The 18,239-nt window shown below is 38.1% G+C and overlaps 1 protein-coding gene across 17 annotated transcripts in view; it reads left to right on the top strand.

The window, feature by feature from the left end:
* Positions 1–863: 863 nt before the first annotated feature.
* Positions 864–18,239, top strand: part of exoc7 (exocyst complex component 7) — a 39,122-nt gene continuing 21,746 nt past the window's right edge. For 3 of the 17 annotated variants that reach the window (XM_062970623.1, XM_062970621.1, XM_062970619.1), the window contains exons 1-8: positions 865–1,044; positions 2,281–2,346; positions 2,494–2,678; positions 3,583–3,688; positions 4,530–4,752; positions 8,632–8,688; positions 9,949–10,092; positions 10,844–11,011. In XM_062970623.1, the coding sequence (XP_062826693.1) occupies positions 985–1,044; positions 2,281–2,346; positions 2,494–2,678; positions 3,583–3,688; positions 4,530–4,752; positions 8,632–8,688; positions 9,949–10,092; positions 10,844–11,011 (1,009 nt within the window). In that variant the 5' untranslated portion in view covers positions 865–984. Of the gene's footprint in view, positions 1,045–2,280; positions 2,347–2,493; positions 2,679–3,582; positions 3,689–4,529; positions 4,753–8,631; positions 8,689–9,948; positions 10,093–10,843; positions 11,012–12,763; positions 12,776–18,239 lie in introns of all 17 variants that reach the window. The other 14 variants (XM_003217196.4, XM_003217192.4, XM_003217197.4 and 11 more) reach the window with 8 other exon arrangements.

Here is an 18,239-nt window from a genome sequence, read left to right as displayed (position 1 = left end):
ATCAAAAACAAACTCAATAAATTAAGGATAAAACAATAACGTAGTTAAACATAGTTAAAATAGCTTGTGACCTTTAAACCCATCAGTGTAAATATCAAACAGTTTAAAAACATATACATAAATCACAATAATTAAGGCATAAAAACACCATAAACGTATTAATAAAATTCAGAAGGGTGTCGCCAATGGACATGGAGGTATGCTGATCTGTCTTTTTTATGTTAATCAAGATTTCAGAATTTTAAAAAACTATATACTGCCAAAACATATGATGCTGCCAATGGATACATGTACAATAAATGATTCCCCATCTGTTTCACTGCAGCATTTTGCCACAAGTACATCCCAATTGGCAACTGCACAAAGACTAAACCAAGCAGGCTTTTTCTGTTTTACAGTTTTTAAAGTGACTTAAGTTATACAATTTTAACGTGCATTAAAGTGCATCTGCGCTGTAGATATAATACAGTTTGACACCATTTTCATTACCACTACTCAACGCTGTGATATCATGGCTGTTGTGGCTTTACAAGGTCTTTAGCCTTCTCTGCCAAAGACTGCTGGTAAATAGATATCCCATCAAGCGAAAAATCCCAGGATGCCATACCATTAAGCCATGGTTGTTAAAGATGTGTCAAACCGCATTTATTCTACAGTGGGGATGGTTGTTTTAACACAACCCCAACCTCATTCCTCTCCTTGTTGGCCTCCCAGGACGCTGCCACTAGGGGGCGATCGGCGCCTCGCCCAATAGACTTGTGACATGCGCAGTAGCACTTCCTCTGACCGTGGCTTTGCGGGTTCTACATATTCGGAGGGCGCTCTTCCATTCGTCGGGGAAGCTTTACCTGCCTCTCTCAAGATGGCGACTGTCTCTGACCGGAAAAGGCGGGGAATGAGGCGGAAATGGAGTGAGCGTTGACAGGAGCTGGAAAGCGCTTCAACTGAGGCCTTGGAGCGGTCTAGGGCCGGTCTCGGGTCGGGATGATTCCTACGGAGGAGGCCTCGGCCCGGAGGAGGGAGATAGAGGAGAAGCTCAAGCAGGTGGGGCCCCAAGGAGGAGACTGCAGCGCCAGCATGCCCCGGCCACTGACTGTTAGACATTGAGGAATTAGGCTAAATCAGGCATGGGCAAACTTGGGCCTTCCAGGTGTTTTGGACGTCAGTCCCACCATTTCTAACAGCCGCAGGCCCTTTCCTTTCCCCCCTCAGCCGCTTAAGCTGTGGAGTGTGATCTCATATAGCACAGACAGGAATGACTTGAAGGCACCCAGAAATAATAGAATGTTGCCTTGAGTATAGAGGGGCCAGGATATGAGTATATTTGTTGAATCACAGAGTTGGAAGAAACCACCCAAGGGCCATCTAGTCCAACCCCATTCTGCCATGCAGGAAAATACAATCAAAGCACCCTGATAGATGGCAGTTCAATAAAGAAATAAGTGATAAAATGGTTAAAGCTGGTAGAGGTTGTATCTCTGGAGGACATCCAGAAGGCCAAGGTTGGCCTCCTAATTTGTTTGTTTGGTTGTTGTTTTTTTATCCTGTTAGGCTTAGATGCTTTTTCTGCTCTGCAGTGGGGTGTGTGTGAATAGTGGGTATTTCTCCCTTTACAGACTGCACCAAAAGCTGCAAAAGGAAGAGAACCAGAGTCCTGTGCACAGTTATATGAGAGTGCATTTGCTAGCCTTGCTTCCTAAGAGCCCAATGTGATGCAATTAAAGCCAGGGTTCAGACTCAGAGCAATTAACATTTTATTTTGACACAGTGCAAATATCTTATACCTTCCCAGTGATTATTCCACAGGTGGCACCATAGGAGGTGTTGCATTATCTTGTGCTCCTTGTATCAGCATTTAAACGTTTTAAAAAATAAATTACATAGTGGGCTCTTTGTATGCACTTTGGTTCCAGAAGCCCTCCCTTTCCTCGGAAAGTAGACAAGGAGTAGGACTTTCCTAAAGAACTTCTGGAAAAGCAGTGGACACACAGAATACTCTCTGTTCTCTCTGACACTCACAGGAGAAGTATCAGGACTCACATGAATCCTGAAATTACGCCAGAAAACTTATCTATTTTGGTGAGGGGGGCAGGACAGTGCTTCATTGTTAAGGGGCTACACATTTACTGGGAACTTATAAGTTTGTTAAGAATTTAGAAAGGTAAAATTTGAAATTAGTCATTTCATGACACAGGTTAATTCTTTAGAAGAGTAAGATTTGAAAGTATTCATTTCAGGACACAGGTTAATACTCCCCCCCCCCCTCATTTGTATTGACAGGAAGAAGAAACGTTGTCTTTTATTAGTGAGAGCTTAGAAAAAAGTGACCAACTCACCAAAAACATGGTAGGTTTGTCTGTTATTTTATCAAGTATGTGACATATTTCAGTTGTGTTTTACTTGATGATAATGTTAACTAACATTGCAGGTAGACTGTGCTGAAGGAATGGTTCCAATCTCTACACCAGTTCTTTCTGTGGCTTTATTGTTTAGGTTTCCATTTTGTCCTCTTTTGAAAGTCGTTTGATGAAGCTGGAGAATTCAATTATCCCTGTCCATAAGCAGACTGAAAATCTACAGCGTCTGCAGGAGAATGTTGAGAAAACACTTTTCTGCTTGGACCATGTTATAAGTTACTACCATGTAGCAAAAGACACAGAGAAGATAATAAAGGAAGGGTGAGTTTATATTCAAGATTTTCAAAATAAAAGAATCATAGAGCTGGAAGTGGTCTCCTAGTCCATCAAGTCTAACCCCTCACCATCCAGCCCAACAGAAAGATCTGTTCTTTGAGTGCTCTGTTCACCAGTCTCCTATATAATTCTACTAATTTTAGTTGAATTACAAAAATTCAGGAAGATCTGCATATAGCAAAGTTGGAATAATCTTTATTACAAAAATACACATGTCAATAGATAGTCAACTTTCAAGTTGTCTTACAGGTTTACTATGTGGCAAAGAGAAAGTAAATCAACACTTATTGATAAAGTTTTGGGTCAGAAAAGCAAAACTCATCTTAAATACACTTTCATAATCTAATAGTGATTCATTTTTTTAAAAAAAGTGGCCTGCTATTTTATTATATTTGCATATTTTCTCATTAGTTCTTGCATCAGCTTGCATTGTTTTTTTTTACAGAGTTCAGGTCATATAAGTCATGAAATGTAGGTGATCAAAAGTTAGGCAGGACTGTTGGTTTTGCCTATCTTATTGCAATGAGGTTGGCAAAAAAAGGGGTCATATTTTGCTCGTAGTATTGAATTCTCAATGCTGCAGAGTTACGTCGAATGGTGAGGAGTCTCTTGGGATCAGACCATGGTGAACCAGGAGTTGGAGCATTTGTTATTTGCTGTGAAAAATTTGCTAGGCACTTTGAGAAGTAATGCCCTCTTAAACTGGCCTTTTGCTTCCATACTTAAAATCAGTCAATAAGAGAAAGCTACCCCAGCTTGTCTGTTGCAAAAGAAAAATGACAAAATCATTGACAAGTCACTGACAAAACAGTGCTAAGCTTTGCATGGGTTTAAGCACTTACTTTCCAGTGGAGTTTTATTCCTGAACCAGCTGTACTTCTTTTTGCAGCCCTACAGGGAGGTTAGAAGAATATTTGGGCTGCATGGCTAAAATCCAGAAGGCTGTGGAGTATTTCCAGGACAATAATCCTGACAGTCCGGAACTTAATAGAGTGGTATGTGTTATGCCTGAGCATCAGACTATAGTTTGTCTTCTCTCTTCCTTGCGTCATCCATTTATTCACAGTAAATTTTCTTCCAAAGCCAGTAATGCATCAAGATCTCTCTGAAAATTGTGATCCAGATCAATATGCATAAACATTCACATTCCTTAAAAGTTTTCTATGTATTTTTTGGCAGAAGCCCCAATTTGCCTTTTAAAAATTGAATAAAATCTCTCTGTTTATTTATATGGCTGTGTGTATATATCTATGTGTATATCATATAGGGTTTTATCCAATAAGAAATTGAGTATGCAACATTTTCCTTGCTCTATTAAAAGCTATCAGTGTCAAATGGCCTATGTGCATTGATTTTTTTTAAAGAAGGAAAAGAATACAAATATGCCAAAGGAAAAAAAAATCTTGGTGTCTTGGTTTCTAGGTATTTTTGGAAATTATTTGGGGTGTTGATTCAGAAAATCGCATTGGATAGACCACATCAGCACTAGCTTCATAGATATGGTTGAATTTATACATTTAAAATTTACATTTTAGTATAAAACAAGTAGATTTTCATGTAATGTAATTTTCAAATTTTTTAAATATGTTTATCTCATATTTAAAAGATACTAATTTAAATATTACATTAAATATCCTGATGTTTTATGGGTGAGCAGGTGACAATTGGTATAACCGCATTTGGGTTCTGTGGGAGTACCTCTTTCAAGTGGAGAACAGACACATTTTGATGCATATTGTGCTCACTTTCTAGGGTACAGCTAAAAAGTTCAGTTGTTGCATTTTATTATTTTCAAACTGTTAGTGTACATATCTGATTTTTGTTTATTTCAACCAGAAATTGCTGTTTGAAAAGGGGAAGGACTCATTGGAATCTGAATTTCGTAGCCTTATGACCCGATACTCTAAACCAGTCCCACCAATCCTGATATTGGATCTCATCACTTCGGACGATGAAATAGAAACCCAGGAAGAGGTCACCCTGGAACACCTCCCAGAGAGTGTCCTGCAAGATATTGTCCGTATTTCTGGTTGGCTGGTGGAGTATGGGAGGAACCAAGGTAAGTTAACTAAAGAACTATCTTGCCTTATTTTTATTTTTTTGCCCTTTTATCTTTTCAATCTTTCAGTGTGAATTAAGGTTCTATCTTAAGCTGAGTAGTATTATTCTGAAATAGTTTATCTTACTATATTTTTTGTATGTTATAGACTATTGCTGGGAACTGCTATAAGTTTTTTAATATAGAAAAGAAACACAGAAACATTTCATTGAGGCACAAATGGGCCATAACACGTTTATCTCCTGCTTGTGGGCTCTTTGAAAATTTGTGAATAACTGGTTTTTCATATTACATGACCAAACAAGATTATGTTTTGGAACATCACACAACAAACATGATGCAACAGGAACCATGTTAAAAGACCAGATTTGTATTTTTATTCTCCATGTTCATGTGCCATTATTATTTATTGCATGATGATAGGCAACCACAAATTTAATTTTACTTTGAATTTGTTCAATGGTTTTTAACTGGGAATTTTAAAAATTGTGTTTATTCCTGTTTTAATGTTTGAATATTTGTTTATTTTAAATGGTTATAATGATGTTTTTATGTTAAGCTGCTTTGAATCCCCTTAGGGGGAGATAAAGCGGGGTATAAATAAATATAATAATAATTATAATAATTATTAATTAATATGTAGTATTTTCTATGTATATTTGCTCAGAAATAATTCCCTTTGTTTTCACATGTCTATTTTACATAGGATAACAGATTTAACTAATTTAATGCAGAATTAGTGTGGCATGGTATATCAGGAATGAAATTCAGATTCTTTTTTATTGTGATATTTAAATTAGTCATGATAATTTCACTTATGGTGAATCAACATATGCTACATATGTGATTTATGTTCCTAGGTAATCCTATTCACTTTGAATTCACTATTTTTATATATTTCTCTCATATCTCAAGAATTGAGGACCTTATAAAATGAAATTATTTTCTATCTTCTTTTTTTTCATACCAGAGATAAGAGTGCCACCCTAATCTCAGGTCTATTCCCTTCAGATTCAAAATGTTGCTATTTTCAAGTTTTGCCCAATCTTTGGCCCACAATAGTGCTGCCGCCTCAAAGTATAGTTTTAAATCGGGTGTAGCTAGACCTCCCCTCCTTCTTTCATCAATCATGTATTTTACTTCAATTCTGGGTTTCTTTTTTATTTTTTGGCAAATAAACTTCATTATATCTTTATACCAAAAAAAAAAAAAGGCCGGCCAGAATCCTGAACGGGATCTTGTTATCAGCTTGTTTATTTTAACTTCTTTTGTACCGCAGGTTGTATGTTGTATGTATGTCTATGTGCTAAATGTTTTGATCCGGCCGATGGGCTAATCAATAAAATGTGATTGACTTTGAAGAGCTGAACTCGCCCGCCCCAAAATACATTATTACAAAATAAGATCTTTCTCCTTTACAAAAAGTTCAGAGAAAGAAGATGAATGTTAGAAATCATACATGTTCCAGCTTTGCTTGTTCTAACAAAAATGTGTTAGGTTGTGGTGGCTAGAGGTAGAATTCAAGGGTGTCTTCAAGCAATCAAACTCTCTTAATTGTCAAGCAATATTATGCCATCAGGAAAGGAAACTCATTTGGAATTAAGTCTATTGGACAGCCGCTTGAAGATGATTGCATAGTGATTCTTAAGATTAATTGGATAGTGTTTGCATATGGCTCTGGATTCAGTGCTTAACCCTAAAACTACTTGCTAGGCCAACTAGAGTAAATATGTTCAATTAATGGAATAATTAATGGGTCTATTTTGGCTGAGACAAAATTTAGGCTTAGATCTCTTACCCTAAGAATATGTACATCCCTATTTGTATGACAATTATCAGGCTTAATGAATTCAAGTTTTTCTGGACTAAGGTGAGGTTATCTTTGAGACAAGGTTCTGGCCATCTACCTGGCTCTCACTTTCTAAAATTAACTTTTTTGTTAGCAGTTTTCTTTCTTGTTAAAGTAGATGGAGGTTTTTAAAAAAATACATATGTACAGTATTTCGTTCATATTATTCTATTCATATTTTGGCAGATTTTATGTTGCTCAGTCATGTTGCCTTGCCTTGTGTCAGGGCAAGGGCAACTCTCCTAATCCAGATATCTTTCTCTGATGGGAGACCTACTGTTTCCTATTGTTATTTGTGTACTTACGGAAACTTCAGGTGAACAAGAAAATGTTTGCTGGATTGGAAAGTACCATCTCTATAGAGAAGTAAACAACACCCTTGTAAACATCTGAATGCAGCATATGTGCCGCTCCAATTTCTTTTTCTTTCTGAAATCGGAAAGATTTGATTGTGTAGCACCCAGTCTGGCAGAAACCTTCAAATCTCTTTTATTCAGTTTAGTGACTAGGAATTCATGTGTATTGTGAAAACTTGACAACCTGAAACCAATATCTGATGCAGCATCTACACCTATGGTTTCTATAGTAAAGCTGTAATTTTGCCCTGGGTTTTGTTTGTTTGGTTTGCAAGTAGGCAGGCATACTAATCTGGGTACCATTCCTAGATCCCATCTGCTGTTTTCTGTCTCTGATTATGATTTGGCTCTGTAACCTTGTGTGTATTAAGCAGAACATAGCTTCACTGATTTCTTTCACTTCTCTGGCTTGCAAGTTTCTTAAGCCTTTATTCTCTGAATGCTCTCATTTCCCTTCTGAGCAGATAATTATTATTTCTGGAATGCTATCACCAACAGATATAGACTATTGTGAAATTAAATATAAAAATCTGTTCTTTGCATCTAACCCCAGATTAAATATGTGTATGTCAATTCTTGATAATATTAAGCTTTATGTGTTCACAGTTCTTAACCTATGCTATTTTGTAATCTTTCTAATGATTAAGATATATAATTATTTTTCTGTTGTAAATAGGAGATCACCTTAGATCTCTTTATAGGTTGCGTTGAGCTTTCTAGCTGAAGAGAAGGACAGAAATGTCTCCTGGGTCATGTCACGTATTCTCATTCTCTATTTCTTATCTTCAGAAGAATCGTGACCTGCCTAGTAATAAGTATAAAGCATTAGACTTCTGAAAGAGCTAACTATTTAATGAAAGCACACATTACAGACCTTTTTATTTTTCTAAAAGAACAGCACTTTTGAGGGAAGGGAGTCTATAACAAAGAAGCCATTTAGGAAAGGAGGAGGTGATTACCCTTTCTCCACCTGTTCTTACCCCACACTTCATTAACTCAAGGTTACTTTTAATATAAAGAACAACATCAATCTATGCATTTTTGTGTTTTTTTAGTTGGAGTATTGAACTTTGTTACATACTTATGGAATAGGTAAAGGTAAAGGTTTCCCCTGACGTTAAGTCCAGTCGTGACCGACTCTGGGGGTTTGGTGCTCATCCCCATTTCTAAGCCGAAGAGCCAGCGTTCTCCATAGACACCTCCAAGGTCATGTGGCTGTCATGACTGCATGGAGCGCCGTTACCTTCCCGCCAAAGCGGTACCTATTGATCTACTCACATTTGCATGTTTTCGAACTGCTATGTTGGCAGCAGCTGGGGCTAACAGCGGGCGCTCATTCCGCTCCCGGGATTTGAACCTGGGACCTTTTGGTTCGCAAGTTCAGCAGCTCAGCGCTTTAACGCACTGTGCCACCAGAGGCCCCATAGAATACATTGTGTCATCTTAAATTACAGAATATTTGAAACATGTAACGCACAAAAAATCTATGTGAAAAGTGAAATGGATGATTTTTTGAAAAATCAAGAGATCTTTTCTCAATTTCTCTCTTGCTCTGAATAAATATGTGAATATAATCATTGCAGCTAGCAGAATGAGCTCATTGCTTGCTTCTGGGTGTCTTGCTAGGCCTTGCATGTTGCTATGCTTCAGCTACTTATCTTTCTCTATCTCTAGCAGTCCAGCCACAGGAGCAACAGGAACAGTTGATGGTATCTTCAAGCCCGGTTTGGAGTGAGTAGAGGAAGAGAGTAACCCAAGAAAGTTTTTAGCTTCTTCATAGTAACATGGAGGATAAAAGGTAGCTGAAAGAGTAGGTAGGAAGGCAATGGATGAGGGACAGGAGGGAAGACTGTTACATGTTTGTGTTTATCATTGCAGGAAATGTACCACAAAAGGGGTAAGGATGCTTCTGGGCTGACAAGTAAATCTTCAGTAAAATAATACATTATCCTTGTGAAATCCCTCAGTCCAAGTTTTTCCCTTCAGAACCCAGGAAAGCCATATTTCGTAGAGTTTATCGTCTATATAGAGAGCTATCCTCTCCAGTCTGTCAATGAGGATTGTCAGCCCTTAAAAGCAACCAAAATAAAACAATATCAACAGTTGTTTCCCTTTCCACTTTAGACACTCTTGAGGGGGCTACTGGAGCATACTCTCTGCAAGGAATGGATTTTGCATGGCAGTTGATAAGAGAAAGAGAGCGGTTGCAAAATTGGAAAGAGAGTTATATCAAGATTGGGAAAGGGTGGTGTGGTGGACATTTATGTGTGAACAGGAAAGCGGTTTGTGTTGTAGAATCTAGGTTATGTACCAAGGATTAGATTCAAGATCTACTTTTAGAGAACTTTGCATGTAACAAAAATGGAATTGTGGAATCTAGTAATGAATCGGGAGTTAGTTTCATAAACAAATCAGGAGATAATCTTTTTATTTTGGGTTTAATCCCTTTTAATTTGGAGTAAATGTCAAAATTGGGGATTTTCATGGAATTATCCAGTTTCTTATCATGGAGGAAAATCCATGCTGTATTGATCTTTATTGTAGTAGACTTTGATCCCTGCAAGCAGCAGAATAACGGCCATCTTTTGAAAAGTCATTGATAAATACATTCATTGTGGGGTTGTTGTAACAAGCATGTGTGGGGTAAGATGTTTGTAAAGGCTGCGGTATAAATCTATGAATTCTTGTAACATCTAGGTAATCTCAGAAAAACTCCTTTACTTTTGAAGGACTCCAGCTCTATCACTTTTCAGCTACTATAAAATTACTACAGTCAGCTGTTGTTCTGAAATTACCACCATGACTCTATAATTGCCATTGGTGATGTACTTTGAAAATACAGCCAGTGATGTTGAGATAGCAGCATTTCCTTCAACCCAGTAATTGAGTTACTTGGCCCCTAACCTAACAAAGTTCTCTTAATAGTCTGAAACTAGGCTTATGCGTATCTGTTGTGTGACTCTATTTGTCTTCGTTTTCATTGTGGTGCAGGTTTTAACTGTCTGTGTGAGGATAAGCCACTGCCTGCAGGAGCCCAAAGAGGAAGCCCAAAAAGAGAACCCAGAGATACTTTCTGCATAGCCTCTAGGGAGAATTTTGTAGAGCGGTCAGTCAGAGAATTGGGACACCATTGTAGTAAGTGCAGGAGATTCAAATCCATAAAGAATCAGGGAGTGATGCTAAAACTTGAAACTCTGACTTTTTTGTGAACCTTGCAAATGATTCAATAGATCTTTTTTCTAGAAAATCAATAATTCCCTAATGGCACCGGACTGTATCTGAACATGCAAACAAAACAGGTTAATATTTGGATGGAAGACCATCAAGTAATGTTAGGTGGCATCTATATTTTAGAAGAAGGATCTGGCAAAACCCATGAAAAAACAGCCCACAGCATTAATGGGGTCATTATGGGTCAAGAGATGACTCCATACTTGACTTTAGAAATGCCAATTATATTACAGAAGTAAGACTTATACAACCTCACACGATGTGATCAAGTAGTGCAGTTTCCAAGCATGTTTCCTTTTCTTTTATAAGCAGGATTTCTGCTAGTCTGATATTTGCTGGTGGAATTTCACATTCAAGTGGCTAGACCTTCAAATGCTTCAAATATGACATCTTGATCTACTAATGACTACTTCCTTTTAAACTTGCATTTATTTTGTTTTAGTTAACTAAATCAAATTCCCTGAATACATAAAATATGAAAGAAATCAAAAAGCATGAGTCATATTTTTGACAGTTTGTTTTCCCAGTCAATAAATGCTGTCCAGTTTTGAATAAAATGTCAAATAATGCAATCATTATTTGTATTCATATTAAAGATGCACTGAGGCAAAGAGGCAAAGTATCCAGCTTTTTCTTGGTGTGGTTTTCTTTCTAGACTTCATGAATGTTTACTACCAGATCCGTTCCAGCCAATTGGACCGCTCTATCAAAGGGCTGAAGGAACACTTCCGGAAGAATAGCTCTTCCTCTGGGGTCCCTTATTCCCCTGCCATTCAGAACAAGAGGAAAGACACACCGACCAAAAAACCCATCAAAAGGCCTGGTGAGTAGAGAATTTTAAACATCACATTACATTGTTGATGGTTGTTTTGATTCATTTGAATGGTTGTTTTTATATTCTGCTCTTTTTAATTGTTTAATCAGGTTGGTATATGTGTATTATGTTTTTAAATGTGTTTTTAGTTCATAAACTTTGTTGTGCTGGGCCTGGTCCCGCTTGTAAGCCACCCTGAGTCCCTTCGAGGAGATGGTGACGGAATATAAAAATAAAGTTGTTGTTCTTGTTACTGTCCTGAAAGTTCAAAGTGTCAAATTGTTTTCAGTCCTTTGTTGATCTGTAAAAGGGATTCCCTTTGTCTTTTTTATTATTTGATCTTGCCTTAGAAGTCTCAGTTTTAGTGGGGTGATTAAAGAACCTTCCAGGTAGCTACAAAGAACCCCATTCATAAAAGCAACATGTTGACAGGGTTTCCTCCCCCCCCCCCCAACCCAAAATGAATTAGTTGTGGTCATAAAGGAAGTGATGGGTAAAGAACTCTGATTTTCTGGACCTTGTACAAGCCTATGATTAGTGTGTTTCACCAGCCCTAGTGGCCCATGGCTAGTTTCTGTTGCTGTTCTGACCCAGGTTTAGAGTTTAGCTCTGTGGGCCCAGATCAAAGGCCTTTGAACCAGTAGCACCAACAAGAGTGCCTCTATTTTTCAAGGGCAAATGGATTCCAACATGAGTATGAACATACGTTTCATCTATTTTCACTAAGTATGATGGATAAAGAAAATAAGGTTTCACCAAACATGTATCTATTCTTTCAAGCAGAGCAAGGCCTTGGGTCATCCCATCATAGAGCTCCTATCTCCTGCTGTTGATATCATGGAGCTATGTTCTTATCACAATAAATTGCTGTATGGAGCAAGATCTATACTTTTTGGAGTTCCTGAGAATTAGTAAGCCTTCTTGCATTTAAATCAAGGAAGGCAAAGTTAGGCCCTCTAGGATGCACCTCCAGATATTTCCTAGCTTGCCCAATGAAAAAAGTAGTATTAAAATACTACTCCTGCCCCAGTCTTTAAAAAAATCCAGTAGCTTTTTTTAATGACTTCTTACTACCTCAAGGTTTTGAGGCCTTTAAAAGGCACAGAGTGTGGCTAGGAAAGGGTACAAAATGTCCTGGATGTAATGAACCTACACTCCCCAATGTAAAATGAAGTAGGGAAGCCTGTGGCAGTTTAGATTTTTTAAATCATGGCTGCCATGAACCCCAATCAACATAGCTAATCAGGCATGATAGGAGTTAGAATCCGTACAATGTGAAGGGTCACTTGTTCTCCACCCTATTCTAAAATTAATTATCTCACCAGGAAGATGTTCTTGAATTCTCCCCTTTCCTGAATCAAGATATTTTGCTAAAATTTTCTTCCTATTCAGTTGCTTTTAATATACAGGGTGTTTGAAAAAGAACTCCCTAGTTTTAAGTTAAAACACATTAAAACTAGGGAGTTCTTTTTCAAACACCCTTTATATAAAATTCAGCCGTTAACTGAACAGAAACTATAAGCATTTGATAATGTTCAAAGGCAGTGTTTAAGACTGCCAGTGTTGTTCCATGAAGTGAATTTACAACATTGCATAGATTATGCAGGAAAATGTGAACTGATTTCCACATAATTGTAAGTGCTTTTATATAGAGAGGAAATAGATAAGTAGTGTTTATAGAGCAGCCAGGAGGCATGGAAGTAGCATGTTATAATTGTTTTATGTTTTTGCTTTTTTATATAATCCTTATGTGAATGACAGTCCTCATCCCAGGTAATGTGTGCCAGTATGTGTTCCTTCTGCAGAACCTCTAAATGTCCGTGTGCTAAGATGCCATTGCAGGCCTGTTAGTGCTGCTAGCAAATGGTGTGCTTGGCATATTTCAAGGGGATCGCTACCCATGAAAATCTTTAATGCTGTGGAGGGGCAAACAGTTTTGTTATCTTGTTCTGGAGTTCTTCTTGAAAGCTGACCAGTATTGAGAAAGAACATGGAAATATTGGGGACTGACTCTACAGTCCATGTTCGTATTGTGAGGTGATCAGACACTGCATTCTCCCATCCCATTGCATCCCAGTTTGGATATAAATGATTTTGGTTTTAAGTCAAGGTTTCCCTTTCCACCAGTGGCACTCATTTTTTTCCCAAGCCCAGAATTTTAAATGTTGTTTGGACTGACAGGCAACAGTTTCTCAAGTCTGTAAGACAGTAGTCTTCATGAACTCAGCACTCTTGAGGCTGCCTTTGACATTTCTGAGTCCTGAAACCATTATATATTTATGGAGTATAGGACCACTCTAGTAGATCAAACATGCCTTGAAGAATGTGCTATAATCCAGTTGCCTAAGGCACCTGTCATATCAAATTGAATGAAGCAATTGCATCTTACATGCTTCTTACATGGCTGTATTAAGCCTTCTTTAGCTATTTGAATTGGCATATTGGGTTGAAATTTGGTAGATGATCCATCTGAATTGACAGTGTTGTTCAAAATAAACCTCTAGTGAATCAAATGTTCAAAACTAATGGCAGATAATTGTGCCTTCATTATTCCTCGGAAGAGAGGGAGCTTCTCAGTTGTATTTCCCAGAACTATTCAGCTTTCAAGGACAGCTCAAGAGGTTCTAACATCTCTCTCAAAATTGTCGCTTTTGGTTTCTTTTGTTGAAATGTAATCATTTCTTTCTCTTTTTTGGTCTTTTCATCTGTCTTAAATGGGTAGAGTAACTACTATCCCATTTTCTCTACCATTGCGTGGCAAGTTTATGTTGTCTTCCAATCTCCTAACTAGTTTTAAAGTTTCTTACATTAAAATTTTTAAAAGATCTCACAGCTGGCAAAATGATTAAAATATGGTGGCATAGTCTCCTGCCATTTCCTAAAGGGTGAGGGGGCAAGTTGAATAAAACTATGATTAAGTCAAGTGATGAGGCCTTCCAGAACTTAGTGATGGCCATATGCAGTCCCCCAGACCTGATTTTAGACAGGCCTCTTTACTTTCATACCTACTCAATCTCATGTAATGAGTGAGTTAAACTGAGAGCTAAATATTCCTCTAAATCCCAACAAACAATCACTAGAGTGGAGGGAGGGTGATGCTGCAAAGTCTCTGTATTAGAAGATACAAATGATCTCCAGTAAAAAAAAAAATGATGGACATGGAGGTGAAAGGAGAGAGCTTCTCTTTTTAATATAGGGAGAGTCAATATTTTAACGTTTTTTCCCCATGCCTCTGCACCCTGCTTAAAAGTTCAGGTGCAAGGGGAAGAGATTATTCTGGCATTCCCCTCATGACGGACGGTTTCTAATGAAAGGAAAAACTATATTCCATGATGAATGATTCTGAGGAACCTTGTGAATGTTTCACTAGGTTTTCAGAGTAGGAGCCATGCAGCTGGAACTATTGGATCACATGTGTCAAACTTAAGGCTCGTAGGCTGAATCCATCTCACCATGTTGTGAAGCCCTTCAGATGCTGGACTACAACTCCTGTATTCCCCATCATTAGACATCATCACTAGAGCTAAGAGAGTTATGATACAGTAACATCTAGAAGGCTGCAGTTTGTTGTGTTTAATCAGGATAGTGAGGTTGTGATTTAGATAGAAGGCTTGTGGATATGGTGTCTGGCTTTAAAATGTCCTTTAACCTTTTCCTAATCTTAGAGCCACAGTGCTGTTGAGTTGCAATTCCCCTTATCCCCATTCTGCATGACAAATAATCAAAGGTGATGTGAGTTGTTGTCCAAAAACATCTGTGGACCCAAATAGGGTGAGAACTAAAGAGAACCGACCATCATGTGAAAGAATTGTATTGGCTGTCTGTATCCACGTATTCTCCATCCATTGATTCAGTAGACCTTTGAAGGTAACCATAAGACTGATGTGGTCCTCAATGAAAATGAGTTTGATACCTTAGGTTGGATTGTATTTTTGCATCATTCTGGGAACAGAGCTGACAAGTGAGCCCCCAAGCAAAGAAAGAGGAATTCTACTGTGGGTTGCCATTTAAGCATTGAAACCCTTATAACACAACCTTTTGTTGACCTATCCTGAAAAGATGTTTCTTCCTGAGAAAAAAATCTGGAGTTTTCCCACATTTTCTGGTCTGGCTGCAAGTAACTTAGAGGTCTTCAGGTCCATTATCTTGTTGGTGTATAGGAGCCTCCGGTGGCCTAGGGGATAAAAGCCTCATGACTTGAAGGTTGGGTTGCTGACCTGAAGGCTGCCAGGTTCGAATCCCACCCGGGGAGAGCGCAGATGAGCTCCAGCTCCATGTGGGGACATGAGAGGAGCCTCCCACAAAGATGGTAAAACATCAAAACATCCGGGCGTCCCCTGGGCAACGTCCTTGCAGACGGCCAATTCTCTCACTCCAGAAGCAACTCTGGTTGCTCCTGACACGAAAAAAAAATCTTGTTGGTGGATACACAAAGCTATCACACAAGATTCCTTGGGTGAAGACCTTCCAGATGGCTTGCTAGAAGACAGTGCTCTGAGGACAGCTACATAAACTTGGAAGCAACAGCCTGTCCCTAAGCTCCTTCTTTGATCACTGCCCTTACCATGAATGTTATGCCTTCATTAGTAACAGACATGTTGGTTCAAAAGTGCCTAATAAGAAGGAATAAATTTAGAACAAAGACATTTTTGGCTACTAATAGAATCCATCAAGACCTAATTAGGATGCTAAGTGTTTTGCTCTTCAGTAGCAGTGAATTAATACACAGCCATACTTCCTGCATTTGGAGGTAAACATGCTTAATTGTTCTAATGCAAATTGAAGAAGAAAGCTGGGCCTTTGGGATTCTTATCTGCTGGAGAGTATAGAAGGGATTGTTGTTGCAATCTAGCTCGTAATGATGCCTTCTGCATACACAGTAGTTAAACTCAGTGATTTTAACCACTCAAAAAAGGGTGCCAATTTCAGGTGTGATCCAGTTTTTCAGAAGCAGATGGCTTTTTCTATAATATCTTATAACAGAGTTCATCGTAGGCAATTTTGTTTCAGGGAATCTGAAAGCATTATGTGAAAACGGTCTCAGATTTTGTAGCGAAACAATTTTGTCTGGTTTTTTTAAGTGTGCTTTAGCCAAATTCAAGTATGGAGGGGTTCATTAGTTCTTTACAGCCACCTGGAAGGTAGCTCAATCTATTTTCCTTAATGTAATTATTAGACCTCTAGCTTATTGCAAAAGTTTTATTTTTGTTAGCAGCTCAAAGGAAGTTGAGTATTTATAGCTTTACTGTTAATATTTTCACTATATATCTCATATGATTATGACATTGTGCTATATAGTTCTATTTAAGGGACTTCATTTGTTTAGGAAACATATTCACAGATAGTTGTGTTGGTTGTGCAGCAAAATCCAAAATCCACAAAACCTTTATTGACCATCCAAAATGTACAAAATGCATGTGCAAGCTTACAAAGCTTCACTGGCTTTTTCACTAGGCAAAGGTGTTGAAAATCACACAGAGTGAAAAAAAACCTGGTAATATTACAATGCCAGATCTGTAGTTTGTCTCAGATTATCCTTCTGCTGTTAGTTAAGATGATATGCAGGGATCTCAGTGTGGGCGGAGTCTGATCCTTTGGCAATAAAAAAACCCAGTTAATAACTTTTCAACTATGTTAGCCATAGAAACGTGGCTTACCTTGAGATCCAGACTGTTACATTTCTGTTTCTAATGTAGCTGAATTTGCCCCTTGTCTTAACTGACAAGTAACATCTTAGAGAAAAAAGTCCTGTGACTTGCACATGGTTACTTTGCTTCTCCTGTATAATTTTAAACATCCTTTCCCTGATGAAGAAGCCTTGAATGCAAAATGTCATTTGTTTAGGAATGGGCTGAGTGTAGTTACTGCACTGATATTAATCAACTGAATATATAAACACTATAAGAGAGGATTATCCTTTGCTCTGCTCTTGTCTTCCTACCATATGTTGATATTCATTAAATAATACAACTGTTTTCTTTCCACAATGGCACAATTAGTTGGCAGTCACTTTTGGTCCTTCAGGTCTGTCCATTGTGTTGATTTGCTATCTGTAGCCCACTTGAGAAGGTGCATCCTCTTTAGACTGCATTTCTTCTTGATGTGCTTTGTGCTAATAGCAAGGTATTTCTTTGTTTTAGTGACCTGGGTACTTTTCCCATCACTATTCAGTTACAGAACAGAACAATTGTACCATGATATCTAGCCTAAATGGGTTTCACCGTATTGTCATTTTTCTAATCAGCAGTCTTGTATATAAGACTGCAAACCCAGGAACTTTGGGGTTTCGAGGCTGGACTCTTTATCTTTTTGAGAAAAAGTACAGGGTGTTCTTAGTGATGTATCAACCCTGCACCATATTCTGTCAATTTCTACCTCATTGAAAAAGCCATAGAACGCTCTATATCTTCCCCATCTATTTCTTTTCTTTGATTGTGTCCACAGTGGTTGAATATCGGGCCTACAATGCCCTTGCTTTGTGTAAGGCCTGTGTGTGCTTCTGACTATGATTTTGATTGTTGCATGTTTACTAATACTTGCTCAAGAAAAACAGAGGTTTGTTTGAGAACTGACATTTTAACGCTTTCTCTTTTGTGCTTTTTTCAGTGTTTCTTAGTTGCAGCATCCTGCTTCAGCTACAATTACATTTTGCTCTGTTTAAAAATATAAAAATAAAAAGCATCCATTTTTGCAGTGCCATTGATATACGCTTGTCCAGAAGTTCAGACTGCTAGGGTGGGGAAGGGAGATCCCGTGTCCTTTTTGTTCTTCTTTCCTTTGACTGTTCAGATGGGGGGGGGGGACAGAAATGGGCTCTGCAGTGAGCTGCTGGCTTCTGTTGCCTTTGGCTTTCATGGGTGTTAACACTATTCTGCAAAGATAGAGCTTTTTCTCTGCTTTTATGTAGTTAGCAGGATTCTAATCTATTCAGAGTGAGAATGCTCCAGTATAGCACACTGCCTTTAATATTATTTTGTGGTTGTTTGCTCCCAAAATCAGCAAATGGACTTCACATGGCCTTTGAAAGCCCAATTTGTGGAATCCAGCAAACATTGCAATATCATAAAACCCTTGACTATCACTTTCTTAGAAAGAACACCTTTCTCCTCCTAAGATTATGGCTTAAATGTCTGTGCTTTCTATTAAAGGATTAATCAGAGATTTCCTGGACTCTGTACATAGCTGTCCTCTTATAGAGCAGAAATCTTAATCCCACACAGTCCTTCTCAGGACCAAT

Source organism: Anolis carolinensis, chromosome 2 (genome assembly GCF_035594765.1).
Source record: "Anolis carolinensis isolate JA03-04 chromosome 2, rAnoCar3.1.pri, whole genome shotgun sequence".
NCBI lineage: Eukaryota > Metazoa > Chordata > Lepidosauria > Squamata > Dactyloidae > Anolis > Anolis carolinensis.
Note: the sequence above shows the minus strand (reverse complement) of the source record. Positions and strands in the feature narration are given on the sequence as shown.